The sequence below is a fragment of the Eptesicus fuscus genome, chromosome 17 (assembly GCF_027574615.1).
Source record: "Eptesicus fuscus isolate TK198812 chromosome 17, DD_ASM_mEF_20220401, whole genome shotgun sequence".
Classification (NCBI taxonomy): Eukaryota; Metazoa; Chordata; class Mammalia; order Chiroptera; family Vespertilionidae; genus Eptesicus; species Eptesicus fuscus.
The window spans coordinates 45,738,256-45,760,383 of NC_072489.1; the positions used below are offsets into that span (position 1 = coordinate 45,738,256).

At 41.6% G+C, this 22,128-nt stretch overlaps 1 protein-coding gene across 1 annotated transcript in view; it reads left to right on the forward strand.

The window, feature by feature from the left end:
• CFAP58 (cilia and flagella associated protein 58) overlaps nt 1-22,128 on the forward strand; it is an 85,678-nt gene that overhangs the window by 46,676 nt on the left and 16,874 nt on the right. Inside the window, exon 15 of the mRNA XM_008144410.3 lies at nt 1,351-1,455. Coding sequence (XP_008142632.1) covers nt 1,351-1,455 — 105 coding nt within the window. The remainder of the gene's footprint in view (nt 1-1,350; nt 1,456-22,128) is intronic.

The following is a 22,128-nucleotide window of genomic DNA, read 5'->3' on the forward strand; positions in this document are numbered from 1 at the left end:
GTATGTGTTTTAAGAAAAAGCAGGGCCAGGGTAAAAAACAGCCAAGGTGTTTTTTTGTTTTGTTTTTCATTTTTAGTTTTCCTTCTTAATGAAGAAGGCATTAAGGATAATGCATTATAAATTGTTATATAAACATGAGGCCTGGATTTGAACAACATCCAGTCTTGCCAAGTGAAAGTGTGTGCCAAATGCAGTCCCAGTGTATGGACATCACTCAGCACTGCTTAGTATTTCGTAAGCAAGCCTGAGTTAATGGAATCTCCTTCTCCCCCACTCTTTTGGACCCTCATTTATTCCTCTTGAAATGCCAAGAGTGGTGTAGTTTACTAAACTAACCGTAATATGGATGTGTAAGGAAGTGGAGCTGAAGATTTAAAATCCATTTACTGTCACGTTAGTTTACTCCATGTGTTTGCAAGCAGAGCTTTAAAGTTTCCAATTCCATGTCAATTTCTATTTTAAAAATTAGAAAATAGAGATTGTGGGAGGCAGTTGAAAAGATTTAGCTGTTAGATTAATTCAAAATGTCATTACAGTTGAAAGGAAAGCTTTGGCTCAAAGTCTCGAGGACAGACTATCAATTTATAAGTGTCGATCTTGTTTGAATTGTACACAGATAGCTACTGAAGGTGCATCAGACCTTTACGGATTGATAACACTGTTTGAGAGCTGAATGCCATGGTCGTGTTCTGCTGTCAGTTATTAGCAGAAGTCCACATCCTAGAAAGCTTCCCCAGCATGGGCTGTAAGGCATCTTCTTGTTGACAGTATCAAAGGAGAACCCTGAGGCTGAATGAATTAGGGAACCCTGTCTCGTTCCTATGGAAACAGAGGTGATGATAGGTAGGGGAAACCTCAGAGCATAGTAATTAGAGCCTGGCATATCTGGGCTTGAATCCAGCTCTGACCCGTACGTGTGTGGGTGAATAACTTAATGCTTTGAGTTTCACTTGTCTCCTCTGTAAAAGGGGAAGACTCATGCTATCTCATAGGGCTGTTGTGTGGTTAAAATTGGATAACGGAGGTAAAGCACTTAGCATGGTGTCTGGTTGTGACAAAGAATCAGGTATCGTGCACAGTAGCTATCATTGTTGCTGTTGTTATCAGTAGTAGCAGTTTCCTTGGAGGAGCAAACATATTCACTTTCCATGTATTGGCCAAGCAGAGTCAATAGATAAGACATTAGTCTGAAACATCAGTCTGTTCTGATGACCATCTCATCTGTTACATACCCATCTCTCTGTACTGGGTCTGCAGGTATGTAGTAGATTTCAATAAAACAGTAATTCTTTTGTAAAGGGACCTCAACTGATGGTGTCTCAATGTCTTCTATTTTGTTCCCTTGAACAGGCCAGTGACCCCACTACCTATGAGCTGATAGAGAAAATTCACACCCTGCAGAAGCGTCTCATCAGCAAGACCGAAGAGGTGGTGGAGAAAGAGCTGCTTCTTCAGGTAGCCTTTTCCCTTTCTGTTCTCATTGAACAAGCACATTTTCTGAGCACCGCCCCCTCCAGGACTGTGTTTTTTTAGGATTGCTTGGCAGGGTTGCATGCCCCATTTTTAACTGTAGATGGCAACAGCGATTCACACACAGAGAACAAACAACCTGATTAATTGGTCGTTTATTCTGCCATCACTGATATTTCAAGAATTCTGGAAAACAAGTTCAAGGCTAGAGTTATTGCATTGGGCAATGCGCGCTCCCTCCCCCACCCCAACTTCTCTACGGTTCTCTTCGTTAGATTCATTTAAATACTTTTCCTCATATCCTCACATAATGTGCAATGCCATGATTTTGATTTTGAAAATGAGCTTTCACATAAAGCACAGTACGTCCTCTTGAAGATTTGTAGGAGTGAAATGGAAAGAAAGATTTCTTTTTGAGGTTTTATGCAGTTAGTTGTTCTGGAGCAATCAGGAATGGCACCATCCTTTCAGGCTTAGATGTTTGCAAGTACCTGCTGTCATCGCCATCAGCACCATTATCATCATCCTGCCAGATACTGTGCTGGTGGCTTTACCTACTTTGTCTCAATTCCTCCTCGGAGTTCATGAGGGTGGGTGCTGTCATCTCCAATCAATGGGATGAGGAAATTGGGTCCCAGGAGTTTAGTGTGGAGAAGACTGTAAGCTCTCGTGTTAGATGGCCTGGGATGGAATCCTGCCTCTGTCAATTTGTAGCCGGGGGAGGTTAACTTCTCTGCACCTGAGGTTGTTAATATTACGGGATAATAATAGATGTGAAAAGGGATGTTGTGAAGATTGAAAGAGCTTAGCATTATGCTTGGCACATAGTAAGTGTCTAGTAAGTATTAGCAATTATCCTTAATATTTCTAATTCCAGAGCACATAATCTTAACCACTGGGTTTACCGTAAGAAAGAATAGGAAATTCTGTATATGAACAAGGGGCATTTTCCGTTTTTCTTTACATTCTACCTTAAAAAAAGGCATCTTCCCTGAAGTTGGATATACAGTAAGTAGCTTTCCAGAGTATTGCTATGCTGAGTGGTCGACAGAGATGTTCCTATCCTCTCATAGATGAACATGATAGTTAAGAGGACCAACTTCAGAGTGAGATCTGGTCTTGAGTCCGCTCCAATTCTTTATGTCATGACTTGGGGAGAATTATATAAAACCTTCAAACCTCAGTTACTCCATCTGTTAAATTGGGATAATAATCCTCAGTTTCGTTATGGGAGGAAGGCACTCTCATCAGAGTCCACTACTTAGAAATCATGTCATAAGAATAACCAATTAGTGCCTGGGTACTGGGGTCCAGCAGCCCAGGGTTTGAGCTGTGATTCCACCATTGCCGGCCATGAGTCACATGCCCAAGGGCATGAGGCTAGTAAGTGGCAGAGTGGGGACTCAAACCAGGCAGTCAGCTCCAGAGCCCATGCTTTCTACCACTTCACCACCCTGCCTCTCCAGTTATTATCGCTTTGTTAGATTTAAAAAGAACCAGATTTTGTGTTTTGCCAAACCTCTCTATTATAAGTCTGTTTCATATTTCCTTGACTGCTCTAACTTTATTACTTTCTTCCTTCTGTGTACTTTGGGTTTATTCTGTTCTGTTTCTATTTAATATTGATGCTCAGCTTATTAATGTTCAATCTACCTTTCTAATGTAAGCATTTACAGCTATAAAATGTCCTTTAATTTCTTTAGTTCCTTCCCATATGTTTTAAAAAGTGGTATTTTCTTTTTGCTCTAAATAAGACTTGAGTAACTCTTAAAAAATATTTACTATTTCTCCCATGGTAACCAAAACCGCCCCCCACAACTTTTAATTTATAAATATATATGTATTTAAGTATTTTTTCTTTTTTTAATCTTTATTGTTGATATTATTACAGATGTCCCTCTTTTCCCCCCCCCCCCCGTTGCCCCCCTCCACCCGGTTCCCTCCCCACCCCAGGCCTTTCCACCCTATTGTCTGTGTCCATAGGTAATGCATATATGCATATAAGATCTTTGTTTAATCTCTACCTACGCTGCCATCTTCAAATCTATTTAAGTTATTTTTTTATTATTGATTTCTCACTTTTATGCATTGTGGTCTCTAATTCGTTGAGACTTGCTGTGTGATCATCTAAGTGGACAGGTTTTATAACTGATGCCTGTGAGCTTGAAAAGGATGTGTACTCTCTCAATGTTCAAGAGTCAGGAATCATCAGATAAACCTTGCTCTTTCTTAATTTTTTTGTCTCCTTAATCACAGAAAAAATGTGTGGAGATTGTCTGTTTTTCCTTTTAGTTCTGTCATTTTATTTTGTTTTAAGTACATTTTAGATTATGTTTATAAGGTGAGTAAAAGATGTGTATGGTTTTTATCTCTTCCTGATGAATTGTTTTTTTAATATTATGCAAGAATCCTCCTTAATTCTTAATGCTTTTACTTACAAAACTGCCTTGTATTAATATAGCCCAGGTTTTTTAAACATACTTTTTCTATAATTTTTATTTAAAATGTTTTAAGAATATTTTTATTGATTTCAGAAAGGGAGGGAGAGGGAGAGAGAGAGAGATAGAAACATCAATGATGAGAGAGAATCATCGATTGGCTACCTCCTGCACACCGCAAACTGGGGATCAAACCTGCGACCCAGGCATATTCCCTTACCGGGAATCAAACCTGTGACCTCTTGGTTCATAGGTTGATGCTCAACCACTGAGCCACACCGGCGGGCCAAGATTTTATTTTCAGTAATTTTCTTGAGATTCTTTTTCACAAATCTTTGTTGATAGTGTCTTGATCTTATGCTTTATTAATTCCTTTATGTCTTCAATTGATTTAAATATTTTATAGTTTTTATTAGATTATTCTATTACTTCAATAGGAGGTCTTCCTATTGTTTATTGTGATTGCTGATTTTTATTTGTGATGGACCTTTTTCCTATTATGTTATGATTTTGGATTGTAGACTAGTTTTCAGAAAGGCTTTATTTATGGGACTTGGAATGGTCCAGGTTAAAGGTATGTCTTTTCATTTGGTTCTACAAGGACCTAGGATATATCTCTTGCTTAAGATAATATTTTTAGGTTAAGTTCTCACTTTGGGGCTTCCTGGACCACTCAGTAAATGAATATTAGAACCCCAAACTCTTGTGATGGAAGATCCATGGATACAAATTCTCTGAGTAGCCATTGTCCCCCACCCTACCCAGAGCCTAGGAGAGATAGGTTTCTTTATGGTCTTTCTGTCCCAGTGGGTAGATTTCCATCTATTGTCTCTTTTTGTACTGAGGCTGTAACTCTTTTAAGTCCCCAACTTTATAGGGAAGAGTCTCAGTACCGACTACCCACTCCACACAGGCCCACCACCTCATCTTTTATCCTCTTGTGGCCATTAAAATCCAAGCTCTTTGCTCAGTGAGTCCAGCCACTTGTCCCAATCAGCCCCAAGGGATAACTGCAATATCTCTTCATGGCCTCAATATACAGTTCACACTTTGATTTTGACACTTTGAGGATCAAATTACTTGCCATCTCCATTTTGTGATGAAACAGATGTGTCGTTCTATTTAGCATGTCTAATGCTTTGTAGACTTTAGTTTTCAGGTTACTAGCCTGCCACACTGCCATAAACAGAAATTTCTTGTTTGCTGTAATCGCTAGTTTCCTTATCCACAAAATGGGGAAAATAGTTGTACCTACCCGCAGAATTAAATATGTTAATTAAGTACACATAAGGTTTGTCACAGTGTTTAGATATCATTAACATGATGATGATGATGATTAATATTACTAATCACCAAGCAGTTTTTTACAGGCCTCAAAAGTTTAATATCCTCCTCACTCCCTTTATTCAAGTCCACGTTTAACCTTTCTCTTGGATGGTTGGGTGGCTTGTACATCCCCAGACAACAAGCCTTGTTATCTTGGTGAAGCCTCAGGTGTCCCACGGGATTTGACAGTTTCTCATTTTCATCTGTTTTATCCAATTATTAGAGAAGTTCTCTGCACTCACAACAGAACATTTGCAATTAGGAAGATTTTTTGGTTGAATTCTTCTGAGTATCAGAACATTTTAAAAATGATCCCCTCATTTCCCAGCAGGAGATCTGACTTACCCCCAGTAGACTGAGTTCTTTGAGGAAAATCTGTTGATAATTTCTCTCTCTAACCCCAATGCCTGGTGTAGTACCAGGCACATAGTAAGTGCTCCATAAAGATGGACAGGCTCTGTGCCTGGGCAACTTCGACTCACCCTTTAGGTCTTAGCTTAAATGCTTTTTCCTTAGGGTAGAGAGGTGGGCAAGGGCTCTTTGTAAATGTTCCCATATATTGTCTTTTCTTTTTTGCCACTCATCACACTTGTAATGAATGAAATAATTATAATTGTGTGTTTAATTATTCTTTCCTGATAGACCACTCACAAAGGCAGTTCCTGTGTCTGCCTTGGGTCCTTGCACACAGGCAAATATTGGTTTGGTGACTCATTAAATGTTGGAAGAATGCCGGTCCTTCAGTAAGTGATATGTCTCACAGTCGTTTACATTCTGTCTTTGAGCTCTGAGAGGTCACGGAAATGATTCTTCCTGTTGCCTTTGCATTTTTTGTCATTAACTTCTAGCTCTGCAGGAGTCTGGAATTTACTGCGGGTTGGTTTATAGATCTGTAAACGTGATTCAAACTGTCAGCGTCCTTTTTGCATGCTGAGGCTCCCAAAGTCCTTCCCTTGCTCGGGGTTAACGTGAAATGGTTCTTGAACTTGACTTGATAGCTTCAGAGGTAAGATGAAGAAGTCTGTATTCTTGCCAGAATTAGAATCTAAGGTGTGGATGGGAAGAGTTTCTTTTCTTTTGCTCACCAGTCTCCTCGCCCTTTGAAGGAAGCAAGGGCAATGCAAGCCTAGCTGAGCTGTGCCTCCTGCTGGCCTCTCCTTTCTGTTTTTGCCCCACTTATTCCTCATCACTTCTGAATCCCTCAGCATTAATGATTTGATGAAAAAAAAAAGCACCTGTAGAATTAAGCAGACATATGTGCAAGAGTAACTGCTGTCTATTACCCAGGAATCATTTCATCATCATCATCACCATTGTCATCAAGATCTGGTTCCAAATAATGGCACAAGGCCTGATAGCATTAGAGTAGGAAGCTCTAACCTCTTGCCAGAGGCACTTAAAACACATGGAACAATCATAGCAGCTGGGACTTGTTTTTTTTCCAAGTGTTTAAATATGGAGTAGCAAGCTCAAACACACTCTTTCCTCCCTCCCTCCCCCCCCCCCCCTCAGGGCCAAGCAGGTAACAAGAAATAACAAAGTAAACTTTGCACATCACGATTATAAATGGCAACTGCCAGGAGTCTCAGAGCCAGAGGCAAAAGAGAGTGGTGGGGACTGCAGCACACTGGGGGCTGTGGTTCCCATCTCTAGGAAGCTGTTAACCCCACCCCAGTGTGGGCCCATGTTACCAAATCTTTAATTTTTCAAGAGTAGCTGGGAATGTGGAGTTTTAAATATTGGCAACTTTAGGAACATTGCACGGGCTTCTCAGAAACACATCTACCAACCACCCTTGAGCCACAGGAGGCTAATTTGCAACATCTAGCTTTAAGCCTGGGGGAGAAAGAGATTTAAAGGAACAGCAGTAGCACAATCAGCTTTACTTGTTCGAATTACTTTTCTTTGATCTAGTCCTTTTGCTATGATTCCTTGCTAGAATACAGAGCACTAGGACAAAAAGGGAAAGAGGAGATACGGAAGGAGAAGAAGGAAGAGGCTGCAGGTGATGTGCGGGGATGGGCAGTCAGAGGTGGAGGAGGCTGAGTTCCTCCCAGGAGGCAAGCATAGAGCAGAGAAGCCTGGAGTATGTTTGGTGGTACAGTGGTGCGTGAGCTTAAGGGAAGATGGACCTTCTTTAGATGTCTTTTCCCCTGCTGCTAATGACTCCGTCTTAGTTTATTTACAAGCCTTTCTAAAACAGAAAAGGACTTCTCTGAATTGTTGAAAAGACCAGGGGTTGCCTCCTGACCCCCCCCATGCCCAGGCAGCAGATGTATTGCTGGCACCCGCTCCACTAACAGTTACAGAGTGCTTCCTATGTGCCAGGGCGCCTGGGGCTCCAGAGTGAATGAGATGGACTTGATCCTGGCCTGGGTGGACCTCCTAGTTCTGCAGTCACAGTGCATTGTGACAAGGGCTGTGATTCCATACAGATGCTATGGGACTCCGAACAAGACTTAGCAGTGGTCAGGGGTCTCAGTTTGGGTTCCCAAATTGGAGACCAAGACAAGGGCTTGGGTCCAGGTAGTTTGAGAGGTAATGTCAGGAGTGAGGCAGGTGAGGAAAAGCCAGTAAAGAGATAGAGTTGGGGGGGGGGGGGAGAGAGGGAGAGAGGGAGAGAGAGAGAGAGAGAGAGAGAGAAGAGAGAGAGAGAGAGAGAGAGAGAGAGACAGAGAGAGAGAACTGGTCACAGCTGTGAACATATGAATCCCAATGTCACTAGAGTTCCTCTGAGAAACCACATTGAAACTATTGTGAAATTGTCCTGTCAAAGGACGGGAGGCTGGGACATCTCATTGACTCCCATTCCCTACTGGTTGAAAGTTGCATTGGGCCATTGGGCTGCTTCTGAAGGCAGAGGGTGCTTGACTTGTTTTCACTCCCACCTCTGAGGAAGCCATGGCCTGCAGCAGAAAAGCTGACTCTGCACACCCTTGAGGTGGGAGCTGCCAGCGTGTTCCAGGAACTGATGGCCATCCCGTGTGCCAGGAATTTCAGCTAGAGCTGAAATTTTGAGAGATGAGGTTTCCGATCGGTCCTGAAGACCTCCAACCAGTAGATCCCTTCTTTCAGTCTCTTTCTCACTTAGCTTCTCAGCTGCCTGGTAAATTGCCAGTCCAACTTTAGAAAGAGCAAGGACCACTTCCTCAACCAAGTTCCCATTTGGCCTTGCCCATTCCACCCACCTACTGCCATTCCAGTTGATATCCAGTAACTAGATGACATGATCAGGTCACACTGTGGTTCTATTTAAAAGATGGTGCCCTGGCCCTGGCTGGAGTGGCTCAGAGGGTTGGAGTGTGATCCCGTGCACTAAAGGGTCTCAGGTTCGATTCCTGGTCCGGGCACATACCTGAGTTTCAGGTTCAATCCCTTGCTGGGGCACATAGGCAATGTTTCTCTCTCTCTCCTCCTTCCTTTCTCTGAAGTCAGTGAAAACACATCCTTGAGCAAGGATTAAAGTACAACAACAAAAGATGGAGCCCTGATTTTGTTCTAATCACAGCCATCCTTTATTGAGCATGTCCTGTGTGGCTGGCACTGTGCTTTATCACCCATAGACCTCAGGGGGTGTTGGTTGACACTCAGTGAACAATAGCTCATCAGATGGGGGTGGGGGCATGGAATGACCTGCGATTCACTTGAGGAGGTGGTGCAATTTGGGTAAAAGGACACAAACTTGACTTCATAGAATGTTAGCACTGGATTATCTTGCCCAGAATGTTCATTTTACAGATGAGACCACTGAGGCATTTCCCTTAATATAGACAGTAGTGACATATTTACTAGAGGGTTAATTACTTTTGAGGGTTATGATGCCTGGGAGCACACTGCCTAATGATGAATGACACTTTGACATGACCTAAGTAAGAAACTGCTTTGGTGGAGTTCAGATTTGTGTCCCTTTAGGAAATTGTTGCATGTATTCTCGATTGTTGCTTGTGCCCAGAGGTCCAGGGAATGGACATGTCCCTCAGGTAAATAAATAATAAATAAGATGGAAAGGGTTGCTTCCTCGTTGGCCTCTGGGTCCTGCCCTTTCAAGGCGAACTTTCTCTGTAATTTAATTTTGTGACTGACTGGATGCAAGTCTGGTTTACTTAACTGTAAAATGGCTTGAATGATAAGCAGATTTGGATGGATCTGCTCAAGCTATTAGCTGTGCGGCGGAACAAACCTCATAGAGCACATTTTTAGATACTTCTTTGGTAAGGATCTTCATTTTTCCTGATCTTCTGATTATCTTCCACTTCTTTTTAAAAAAATATATTTTATTGATTTTTTTTTTTTTTTTTTTACAGAGAGGAAGGGAGAGGGATAGAGAGTTAGAAATGTTAATGAGAGAGAAACATCCATCAGCTGCCTCCTGCACACCCCCTACTGGGGATGTGGCCGCAACCAAGGTACATGCCCTTGACCGAAATCGAACCTGGGACCCTTCAGTCCGCAGGCCGATGCTCTATCCACTGAGCCAAATGGTTAGGGCTATCTTCCATTTCTTGATCATTTACAGTGTGTGAGACATTGCTCTAAATTATATATATATATATATATATATATATATATATATATATGATTTTTATATATATGATTTCATATATATATTCAGTATGATATATAATCATATTGAATCATTATCTCAGCCCTATGTGATTAAGAGTTTTTACCTTTCTCCTTTATAGGCAGGAAACATGAGGCACAGAAAGGTTGAGAGATTGCCCGCAAGGCCACACATTTGGCACCTGGTGGACTCATATGTATAACTTCTGCAGTCTGGTTCCAAAGACTCTTCACCATGAGAAACCCATAGTCATTGACTCATTTTGTATGGATCACCTTGGTCATTAGTGGGGAGAATTCTAATTTCTCACTTCATCCAGAGAAGGGGTGGGGAACATCTGGCCATGGGCTGTATAAGGCCCTCGAAATAATTTGATCTGGCCCTGCCAAGGCATTAGGGGTGAGTTAATTAAGTATTTGACCAAATATAGTGGGCTAATTTTTAAGTTGATAATTTTTCTTTCTTTATTGATTAAGGAATTACATATGTGTCCTTATCCCCTAATTGCCCCCCCCCACCCCCCGATCATGCCCTTACCCCTCTGGTGTCTTTGCCATTGGTTATGCTTATATACATGCATACAAGTCCTTTGGTTGATCTCTCCCCCTTATCCCCACCCTCCCTTACCTTCCCTCTGAGGTTTGAGCATCTGATCAATGCTTCTCTGTCTCTGGATCTGTTTTTGTTCATTAGTTTATGTTGTTCATTGTATTCCACAAATGAGATCATGTGATATTTATCTTTCTCTGACTGACTTATTTCGCTTAGCATAATGCTCTCCAGGTCCATCCATGCTGTTGCAAATGGTAGGAATTCCTTCTTTTTTACCACGGCATAGTATTCCATTGTGTAGATGTACCACAGTTTTTAATCCACTCATCTGCTGATGGGCCCTTAGGCTGGTTCCAAATCTTAGCTATTGTAAATTGTGCTGCTATAACACAAGGGTGCATATATCCTTTCTGATTGGTGTTTCTAGTTTCTTGGGATATATTCCTAGAAGTGGGATCACTGGGTCAGATGGGAGTTCCATTTTTAGTTTTTTGAGGAAACTCCATACTGTTCTCCACAGTGGCTACACCAGTATGCATTCCCACCAGCAGTGCAAGAGGGTTCCTTTTTCTCCACATCCTGGCCAGCACTTGTCATTTGTTGATTTGTTAATGATAGCCATTCTGACAGGTGTGAGATGGTACCTCATTGTCGTTTTGATTTGCATCTCTCGGATGATTAGTGACTTTGAGCATGTTTTCATATGTTTCTTGGCCTTCCTTATGTCCTCTTTCAAAAAGTATCTATTTAGGTCCTTTGCCCATTTTTTTTTTATTGGGTTGTTTATCTTCCTTTTGTTAAGTTGTATGAGTTCCCTGTAAATGTTGGAAATTAAACCCTTATCAGAGATAACATTGGCAAATATGTTCTCCCATGCAGTGGCTCTCTTATTGTTTTGTTGGTGGTTTCTTTTGCTGTGCAGAAGCTTTTTATTTTGATGTAGTCCCATTTGTTTATTTTCTCTTTAGTTTCCATTGCCCTAGGAGCTGTATTGGTGAAGATATTGCTTTGGCATATTACGTTGATAATTTTATTTGGCCCATGAGTGATATTATAAATTTCCAAATGGCCCTTGGCAGAAAAAAGGTTTCCCCACCCCTGATCTAGATTTGCTACTCAAAGCGTGGTCCTAGGACCAGTGGCGTTGGCATCCCTGAGAGCTTTGCAGAAATGCAGAACCTCGGGACCTTCCCAGGCCTAATAACTCAGAACCTGCATTTTAACAAGATCCTCGGGGGTTCAGGATACGAGTTCAGTCAGAGAAGCATGGGGGCCCTAAAAGATGGTCATCCCTTTCTTTGCTGCAAAGCAAGAGCTGTGGTTCAGGAAGGAACCCCATGATTTCTGGTTACCTGGCATGTGGGCTTGCCTCATTACCCAACCCTCCTACACTTTGGTTTCCTTTTCTGAAACCTGGAGCTCATCATCTCATCAGCACCTTCAGTTGTTGTTGTGAAGATGAAGAGAAAGAACTGCAGAGGATCCTTAGCAGGATGCCAGTCGTCATGAGGATTGGGCAGGGCTCAAAAATATCATTATTTCTGGAAAAAAATCATTATTTCTGGTTTGATAATGTGAGCATGATAACCTCACATTCTGATCCTCAGCTCTTGAACTGCCATGACCGAGTTCCAGGAAGAAATTGACAAATGAGAGCATCCAGGGTTGAGGTATGTTTTAGGGCCCCGCAAACTCTCTGAGGGTTCTGATGTTAGTATGAAATGTCTAGAATGGCTCTTTGTTAATAGAGACATGAAAATCCTTGATCCTGTTTGACAATAGCCTGGATGGATTTGGCAGAAGCTGCTGAGTGTTTTGATGAGAGAAGGTATTACAGTATAGTTCACATTTATTCATGCTGAATGTATGCAGCTGCCCTGTGCTAAAGTATTTTGCTTTTACTGTCTCCTCCAGGAAGCCCAGATGATGTTGATGCTATTATTGTGTCCATTTTACAGACAAGGGAACTGAGGCTTCAAAACAAGGCTTGCCCCAGAGTTTACAGCCAATAAATGCCAGAGCTCTAGATATAAACCAGGGTTTGGCCCACTCTGGCTCACTGTTTGTATTTGGCCCACACCAAGGATGGTATTTATCCATATAAATGGTTAGAAAAAAGTCAAAAGAGGAACAATATCTTGTGACATGTAAAAATGACATGAAATTCAAATGTCAGTGTCCACAAATCAAGATTTATTGGCACACAGCCACACTCATTTATTCATGTAGTGTCTATGGCTCCTTTCATGCTATAACAGCAGAGTTGAGTAGTTGTGACAGCGACTATATGGCCCCAAAAATCCATAGTAGTTACTATCTGGTCTATTACAAAACAGATTTACTGGACTGTCATATAAACCTTAGTCATTGGAATCTGGCATGGAGCCACTCACCCCTATTCTATGGTGCCTCCCAATAAAGCCACTAAACATTCCACTTCCTCGACTACCCCTCTCCCCAAATTCCAAAGGAATTGTTCAATTACTACAAAGCTGCTTTAAGATATGGAAAGCAGAATTCTAATATCATGTCCCAGCTGCTGGTGGGGTAGCCTACACTAAACGTAATTCTTGCCCACTCTATTAGCGGGTAACTAAGTGTCATCCTCCTCAAAGCTGAGCTGAAATTGTTGAAGATGCTCCGTCAATAGGGGGCCCGATAGACCGAAAGGCACAGTGTATCCTGAAGCTGTTGACTAGAAGGCCATCCACAGGTTTTTGTTCTGTTCTAAAATCAAGGGGAGGATGTGAGACACTGACTGCTGGTTTGGAGCATGATAACCTCACATTCTGATTGAGGTTGAAAAATGAGAGGAGGAAATACTTTCTGCAGAGTCTTGCTGTTGTCACCAAAGAATACCTAAAGTGTGGGAAATGGTGGAGGAGGCTCCTTCCCCAGCATGCTGCTCCTTGCAGGCTGCTTTTCTGTTCTTCGCATGTCAGGGAGGATGGAAGGAGCAATTGGAGATGGGTTGTTCAAAAAACAGAAAGCAGATGCTGACCACAAACCAAGATGTGTAGACGTCCATGTGGCTGGCCCATGGGGAACAATATACCTCTATGCACTTGGTTTGGCTAACACAGCCTTAGTGAGCCCTCCAAGAGGGTGGGCTCTGAGTCACCTTGCTCATCATCTTTTAGCTCCATACCAACCATTAATGTCTGATGGGCTTTCATACATTGTATCTCAGTGGTTCCCAAAGGCTGATCCGGGGACTGGGAGAATCTATACGTTCCCAGACATAAATATTCATTGGTCTGTAGTAAAATGAACACAATGACTACGAAGCATAAAACCAATTTTCACTTTTCAGTTTTGGGGACTGCTATTTTTTTCTGTTCCTTCTTTCTTTTGGATATGTAAAATATTTTTGGAAATGGCATTCTCTTATTTTAGTGTGTGCATTCTTTTTCTTTGTGAAACAATTGGGAAGAGCTCCAGACAATCTCCTATTTGTTGAGAGCATGGATCCTGGAGCTAGATTACTGAAGCTTGAATCTTGGCTCTGCCATTAGCTCTGAAACGCTGGGCAGGTTAATGGTAATTCAGTTTCCTCATTTGTTAAATGTGAGTAACCGTACCAAAAATTGTTGGGGAGATTCTATTAATATTTGGAAAACATTTAGAATAGTCCCTGGAACAGAACACTACATTACATACATTTATATTATCTACTAGAGGCCTGGTGCATGAAATTCGTGCATGGGTAGGGTCCCTAGGCCTGGTCAGTGATCAGGGCCGATCAGGGCCTCCCTTACCCAGCTGCCGGCTGCTGGCCAGGGCCTTCCTTCGTTCCGTGCCACCCCCTGGTGGTCAGCACACGTCATAGTGAGCAGTCGTACTCCCAGTCTCCTGGTTGAACTCCTGAGGGGACAATTTGCATAGTAGGCTTTTATATATATGGGAGATTGGTCTTTTTCTTTTTCATGTTAAAACTTAGCAAAAGAAGAAATTAGCAAGACTATGCTGGTGCCTCCAAGATTTTTGGGGAGAATTATTCAGGTCCAAGAAATATAAAATCCAGGAACTATTACTTTATCTCTTCATCTTTGCAACACTCCTATTTAACAGATCAGGAAAAGAAAGATTGGAGATATTTATGGGCCCTCAGGAAATCCCTCTGTCATTGCTGGCAGCCCTAAGAAAAAGGGCAATTGTGCAGAGATGTCTAGGACTCCCTAGTCTCTTTTATGGGAGCAGGCTTTTAATATGCAGATGTTTTGGTCTTAAAATCATGTTCAGCTTCATTTAAGGCAAATAAGTTTCCCAACCCATGTCTCTTCACACTTGCCTAGGTATACTTAATGTGTTCAATTATCTCATGCCTTCTCATATTCCCTCTCACTAGTTCTCTACAAATGTGCCAGGAATAACTTCCCATAGTGTTAGGGTCCTGCAAGCATTAAGAATTTCTTAAAAACAGATTGGCTTTGGTAGGCTCAATTAGGCAGATAGAGGTTAAAAACCAGTTTATACCTTCAACCATACTCTATAAACACTTGAATTTCAGCCAACACAAGGAGCTACACTGGTGAGTTTGAGTTTGGGTTTGGTTAGGAAGGGTTTTGTTCCTGTACGTATCTTGAATCAAGTAGTTTTTATAAGGGTCTGTCTTGACTGACTTCCTTCTCCTCACCCTTGCTTTTATCTCAATAGTAAGAGTTAGGGTTGAGGCATTTTAAACTGTCAGAAATCCAGGAAATAACAGGTCCAATTCCAATGGGTTCATTAACAAGGAACGATAGATAATAACTGTGTAGTAGATATTGAACCTCTTCCCTTTCCTCATGGAAACACCTTCCATACCTAGGAGAAGAAAGGAACCTCTGCCCAACTTTCCGCTATTTTTTCAGCCCCCTCCCAGACTCCTTTTTCCTCTCCACTCCTTTCCCCCAAGACTGAAAGGAAGGGATTGCTAATCTGATTAGCACACAGTCACAAGAGACTTCAAATGCACCTTGCTGGTAGCACAGGCCATTATTATGTGTTAAATAGCTCCTGCCTATGCACTGACCACTCACTTGCTCTGGTCTCTGGATCAGGTCAGCAGGCCAGAGCAAGACCCACCAAGTCCACTGTTGCCTCTGTACTTTAACTAGGTGGGTAAGCACCATTGGGTCTGCTCTGCCTGGCCATCTGAGATTCAAGAAGAGAGAGTAGATCTCTTGGTCCAGACTGTCCCAGTCCACTGGACTAGAGAAGCCTTTCATGGGGGGAGGTAGGAATCAGGTAGAAAAAAAAACAACCATAGTGATTAAGAATGCTGACTCTTGAGCCAATCAGCTTTGAGTTCAAGCTCACTCATAGTATCGTGTGACCCTGAGCAAGTTACTTACCTTTCTGAAGCCTCAGTTCTTAAATTGTAAAATACAGATGAAGTTATTGTATAGATTAAATGAGATCGTCTTTATCAAGCACAGAGCCCAATGCTTGCACTTACTAAGTGTTAGTTGCTACTATCATGGTATTGCATTTTGGATATAGATTTTAGAAGGATCTCCAAAATAGTAGCTTATGAATGGCTTAGTACAGTGGTCGGCAAACTCATTAGTCAGCAGAGCCAAATATCAACAGTACAACGATTGAAATTTCTTTTGAGAGCCAAATTTTTAAAACTTAAACTTCTTCTAACGTCACTTCTTCAAAACAGACTCGCTCAGGCCGTGGTATTTTGTGGAAGAGCCACACTCAAGGGGCCAAAGAGCCGCATGTGGCTCGAGAGCCACAGTTTGCCAACCACGGGCTTAGTATAACAACTCAGTATTTCATATGCAAACCCACTCTCAGGAATAATTGCTAGACCCATCCATCATTAGACAGCTCTCTCTTTCCCTCTATGGTGACTGGTCCATTAATTGGTGTTCTCATGACATAGGTTCTGTGATGACCTCAGTACCAGTTAGCTTTTGCAGTATAACAAACCAGTCCAAAACTTGGGGTCTTAAATCTATAATCATTTATTAGATCATGGTTCTGTTAGTTGGCAATTTAGGCGTGTTTCAGCCATCCAGTTCTTTTGTTGAGCTTGCCTGGACTCCTGTTTCTGCCGGCAGCTGGCGGGTTGCTAGGAGCTGGTTTTTCTAGGTGGCGTCTTTCACATGTTCAGTGGCTGGTGCTGGCAGTTGGCTGGGGCGAGGGCAGTGACTGAACTACATGTCTCCACCAAGCTAGCCCAGGTTTATTCTTATGACAGACTTAGGATTTCCCAGGAAGAAAGGATAAGCCCCAGAGTGCAAACAGTTTTTGAGCCTAGGTTTGTGTCATGCTTGTTAACATCCATTGGCCAAAACAGGTCATGTGGCCAAGCCCAGAGTAAATGTGGGAAAGGATTGTCCAAGATCATGGATACATGTAGCATTATTGCAACAATCTCCTTTCTTTGGTGAGTTTGGGTAGAAATACTTTTGCATTTAAGCATTCAAGTGGTATAAGATTTCCTTTTTTAATCCTTTGTCGGATATGGTATTTTAATATGCCTGGCATCTGGTCCCTATCCTTGGATTTTTATTGCTGACATGTTTTTCTTTTCTTTAATCTTTTATTCCCTTTATTTGGGAAATTATAGTTTGCTGCAGGACATAGTTCTTTTTATAAGAGAAACAGCTGTGATGTCATAATTGAGCACATTTCCTTAGGGATATGCATTTGGAGACATGATCCACAATCCATTTGTTCATTTCTATTTTGGTCTCTGACTTCATATTGAATCAGAGCAAATAAGTGAACCAAAAATGTATTAGTTGATAACTTAATCTTTAAAAATGATATTTACTATTTTCTTTTGATTTCTATTAGGCGGGAGCTCTAATAGGTGAGGGAATGTTAAAAAAGAATTAATTTTCTATCTTTTATAAGGGTGAGTTTGAATTGTTTCACAAAACCAAGTGAGAAAAATACTATGAATTTCCAATATCTCAAACTATTCAATTTTTTAAAAAGTAAGAGTAGTGTTTAAGCACATTTTTTTAAAGTAAAAACAAATTGAATTATATGACTAGTAACTGAGGATGGAAATAAATAGATTATTTAGAGTCCGAACAAAACATTTTCAATAAAGAATTTCTCAGTGGAACAGTTAGGTTCTTATTGAATCTGTACACAATTACATGTTACTCCCCAAACAAAACAGATTTTCAGTGATAAATGATTTTGGACAGCAGCAGGATTCAATTCAGTTCATTTCAAGATGCAGATTTATTTGTGAAATTAGAAGAAAATAGTTGCCAACAAGAACCTGAGGAAGTCCTATCTATCTTTAGCTGCTCTGTTGGTGTTGCACCCAGAAATATCTCAGAGATGGAGGTGTTTCTTACAAGGATGAGAAAAATTGCAGCTGGAACAGAAATTAATTTGTATTTATAGCCCAAACACCTACATGAATCCTTAATCTGCTTTTTTTTATGATTTTAGGGGAATTTATAGAATCGTTTAGATTGGAAGAAATCTCCAGTGGGTCATCAAGTTCCCTCTCCTTATAATGGCAGAGCTGATTTTATTACCCTTAAAGCAGTGCTGATAGATGGGTGTCAAGTCGGGCTCATGTTCCATGCATTTAAAAATGTATATTCCCTACTCTGAGTGTATTTAATGTGTGGAGACAGACTGAAAGCTGCCTATATGCCCGGGAGACCTTTTCTGAGTTTCTGACATGCAGTCTCCTCTGGAACAGATGCCAACTATGCAGCATATTAAGCATTATATTGATGCCATCAAATCCAGTTTGCTTTTGGCTTCTGACAATTGGAAACATTCTTCCCAATGCGTATAAGGGACCCAGTGTGCTCTCTGTTCTGAAATAATAGAAGATCATTCCCATTTATATCCTTTTGTCCTGCATATCTCTGGAGACCCGCTATCCCCCCAGTTAAGAAAGCCTGCTTGGAAGGCCAGTTATGAACCAAAAGGTATTTTGGGGTATCTCTAATGTCTGCAGAAGTTTGTGAGACACAATTGAATCAACGATGTGGTCCTTACTGGCAAGAGATTTATATTCTATCTGAGAAGATTCCTGCTGTGTATCTGGGAAGAAATGAGACTGGTCTCTATGAGCAGTGTGTGAAAATCCAGATCATTACTTTATGGTTCCACTTACTGAACAATACCCAATTATGCATAATCACATTATGTTGCATACAGACAATAGTGAGTGCCCAATTATGCAGCAGAGATACTGTCTAGGACATATATAATATGCTATTTGTTTAAAACAGCTGGAAGAGCCAAAGGGGTAAGAGCAGGGGAGATGAATGAGAACTGGCTTCTCGAGGACAAAGAAGACGTGATTGGGCTGGACTTGGACGTGTAAAAATGACTCATCCAGCCATCACCTAAAAATATGTGTTGAAGGATGGGATAGCAGTAGAGAGTTCAGACCTAGTTTTGAGTCCTTGGGCAACTTTGTGACCTTTGGCAAGCAACTCATCCTCTCAGAGCCCCAATGACTTCTGCTGTAAAATGGCAGCAAGAGTAGCAGTACCTGGTTCATAGGGTTCTTGTGGATCAAGTGAGATAACTCATGTAAACTGTCCAGGACAGACAGAGCTAGGCAGGCAGGGTTGTCAGATAACTGCATATGAAGATGGTGGTATTGGTATAGGAAAGGCACCATGGAGGCACATGGGTGAAGTAATGGAAAGTTTTCTTGAAGGAGGTACATTTGGAAACAAGTGAAAAGGGTATTTCAAGCTGAGGGAAGATGAGTCAAAGTTTTGAGATGGGGTGCATACATTTGGGATATGGATATGAGGTTAAGTGAGAGGATATGGATATGAGGTTAAGTGAGGTTATATTGAGGAGAACTTTTGGATATGTCAGTTGGGGACCAATTATATAGTCTTAGAGACCAAGCATAGGCATCAAACTTGCTCCAGTAGACAATGATCTCTAATTGTGATAAAGATCACACTCCCAAGGCAGCAGTCAGGGTCTTTTAATATCTACTGTGTCCAGTCCTGTGATGGGTCCTTTATTTTATGTACTAGAGGCCTGGTGCATGATATTCGTGCACTCGCGGGGTTTGGGGGAGGTTTCCTCAGCCCGGCCTGCACCCTCTCGCAGTCTGGGAGCCCTTGGGGATGTCCGACTGATGGCTTAGGCCCACTCCCTGTGCCAGTCGGACATCCTTAGCGCTGCCACGGAGGTGGGAGAGGCTCCTACTGCCGCTGCGCTTGCCAGCCATGAGCCTGGCTTCTGGCTGAGTGGCACTCCCCACCAGAGGGCAGCTCCTGCATTGAGCATCTGCCCGCTGGTGGTCAGTGCACATCATAGCGACCGGTTGTTCCGCCGTTCAGTCGATTTGCATAGTAGCCTTTTATTATATAGGATTATTTTTAGTCCTCACAATAATTTTAATTATTTATGTATTAAGCCAATTTTACAAATGAAGAAACTGAGGCTCAGAGTGGTTAAGTAATGTGAACAAGTTCACAGAGCTAACTAGTGGCAGATTTGGGGCTCAAACCCATGCATTCTGTGGTAAGAGGTGACTCCCATATTCTAGCCCAGGTTGGTTGACCTTCCAGACCTACATTCTGCAGAATATTAACCAGTCAGGAATGTGACACAGTAAAATTGCTGAGGAGGGAAGACTGAAAGGGACACAGGGGTGGGGGTCACCATCTTGGGATAAAAAAGCAGCTAAGAGACAGCTATAATTTGGGCCCAAGTTATTGAGGATATTGGTAAGGGACAGATACTGGGGATGAGGAGAAAGGAATAAATATATGAGAGCTTTAAAAAGACCAACTGTAGGAATTGGGGCGATTGAATATCTATGAAGGTCAAGGGAGAAAAGTCAAAGGTGGCTTTCAGTTTTTCATCCAGGTCAGTGATAACTCCTAGGTTGATGCAGCTGATCCACTGCCTCTGGGCCCACTGACAACATTCACAGCCCTCCTCCTGCTCCTCCTCACCCGATATCTCCCCGAATTGCTCCTTCTTCCCCACAACTGTCCAGGCTGAGATTTGGACCATGAGACTCTTTAAACCTTGAACAGAAGGCAAAAAGAAAACAAAACAGGAAAGAAAACCCATGCCACATAAAGGCTGTTACTATCACAGAGAAGCTAGAGGTTCCAGTAATCTTTCTGTTACACACTCTCTCTTGTGCCTCTGCTGGGCATTGGCAGTTAGGGTCAAAGACAGTTTCCCCCCATGATGTGTTCCAGTTGGTTACTGCTGGCATATTGGAAAGCTGTTAATTCTCACATGCTTATTTGTGTCCAGCGCATCATAACTTCTCAGTTGATTTTCTGGGGTTTCTAGGTATACAATCATATCTTCCCAAAGAAGTGGTTTTCTTCTTCCTTTCCAATAATTATTCCATTTGTTTTTATTTCCTGACTCATCACTTTGTTTATAAAATCAGCTATTTTAAAAAAATTAGTTGGAATAATGAAAATGATGTTGGTTTGTTGTTTTCAGCATGTGGAGGAAGGATGGATGGGAATTCAGAGAGGCTAAAGATAGAGTGAATGCCCAGGGAGCTGCTGCAGTAGAAGCGCAATGTTATGATGCTGAGGGAAATTGAAATAGTCACAAAAGAAAATGGACTGGCCTAGTTACTGCGGGACTGGCACAAAAGATGACTTTCAGGCCTTAAACCCAAAGTCCAATAGTCTAGTTGATAGTTACCAGGAGCTTGACTCTATTGTTAATAGATTTTGAAGTTTGTTGCAATCAGTTTACCTGTAAAGAGGTGAGAAGAAAAACATTAATTCAAATTCTCTGTCTATAAACAGTCCCAGGAATATGGATTTAAAAGAATGTAGCAGGTATTTTAATTTTCTTCAATATTGCCATGGTCTGACCCTTAATCTAGCTAGAGGCAAAATATCACATAATAATTACAATTTATAAATACTCTTTCCGGTTGACAAAGCAAACTTACCTATATTGTCTGATTTCGTCTTCAACAACTCTGTGAGATAGATGATGATGGAAGTATCTAACATTTGTCTAGCAAGTTACATTTTGCAAAACATTCCCACCTACACTACCTCATTTAATGTTCTCACTCATTGATTTTAACATACACTCAAAAGGTTTATCTAATTGTGGTTCTCTAAACAGATTTTCTTTTCTGGTTTTTAAAATGAAATTCTCCACATAAAATGTTCATCCTTTCCTTGTCCAGACACTGAATCTCTCTTCATTTTTCAAAATCCTGTGTATTTAGGACATTATTGTTGCCCCTTCCTCACAAGAGAGAGAGGTAATGACAGAGGTAGAGTGGAGAGAAGCTGAGCAAGCTAGCCGAAGAAGGGAGGACCAGTCTTATGGCCCCTGGGGACGTGCATGTGGAGGATGGTTGACCAGGAGTCCCCTCAGCAGCACTGAGGGTTATTGAAACTTTAGTGTGGTTTTATCATCTTTGGCTTTTTCCCAAAGAGGAGACAGAAAAGAAGGTGGTTGTGCAAAGATATGTGGAAGATGACATTGTGTGTGCAAACACATGCTCTGCATTCTTATTGTGATGGGCAACTCCTCTCACTTCCTTTGATTTTGGGAGAAGAAAAACGAAAGCTCATTTGGCTGTTTTCAGGGTCCTTCAGTGAAAGGTGTTCAGTTTTACAATGGAACTCAGAGGGCAGTCTCACAGGGGCCAGGGGAGGGGAGACTTTCAGGAGGGAAGTAGGTCATCTCTGTTGGCATCTACCAACAGAAGTAGAACTGAGGGAAGGATGTGGCCACAGGAAGTCGCCCACTGTTGCATAAAAAAAGCTTACTAACCTTAACATATAAAGAACTTTTTCAAATCAATTGAAAAAGATGATTACC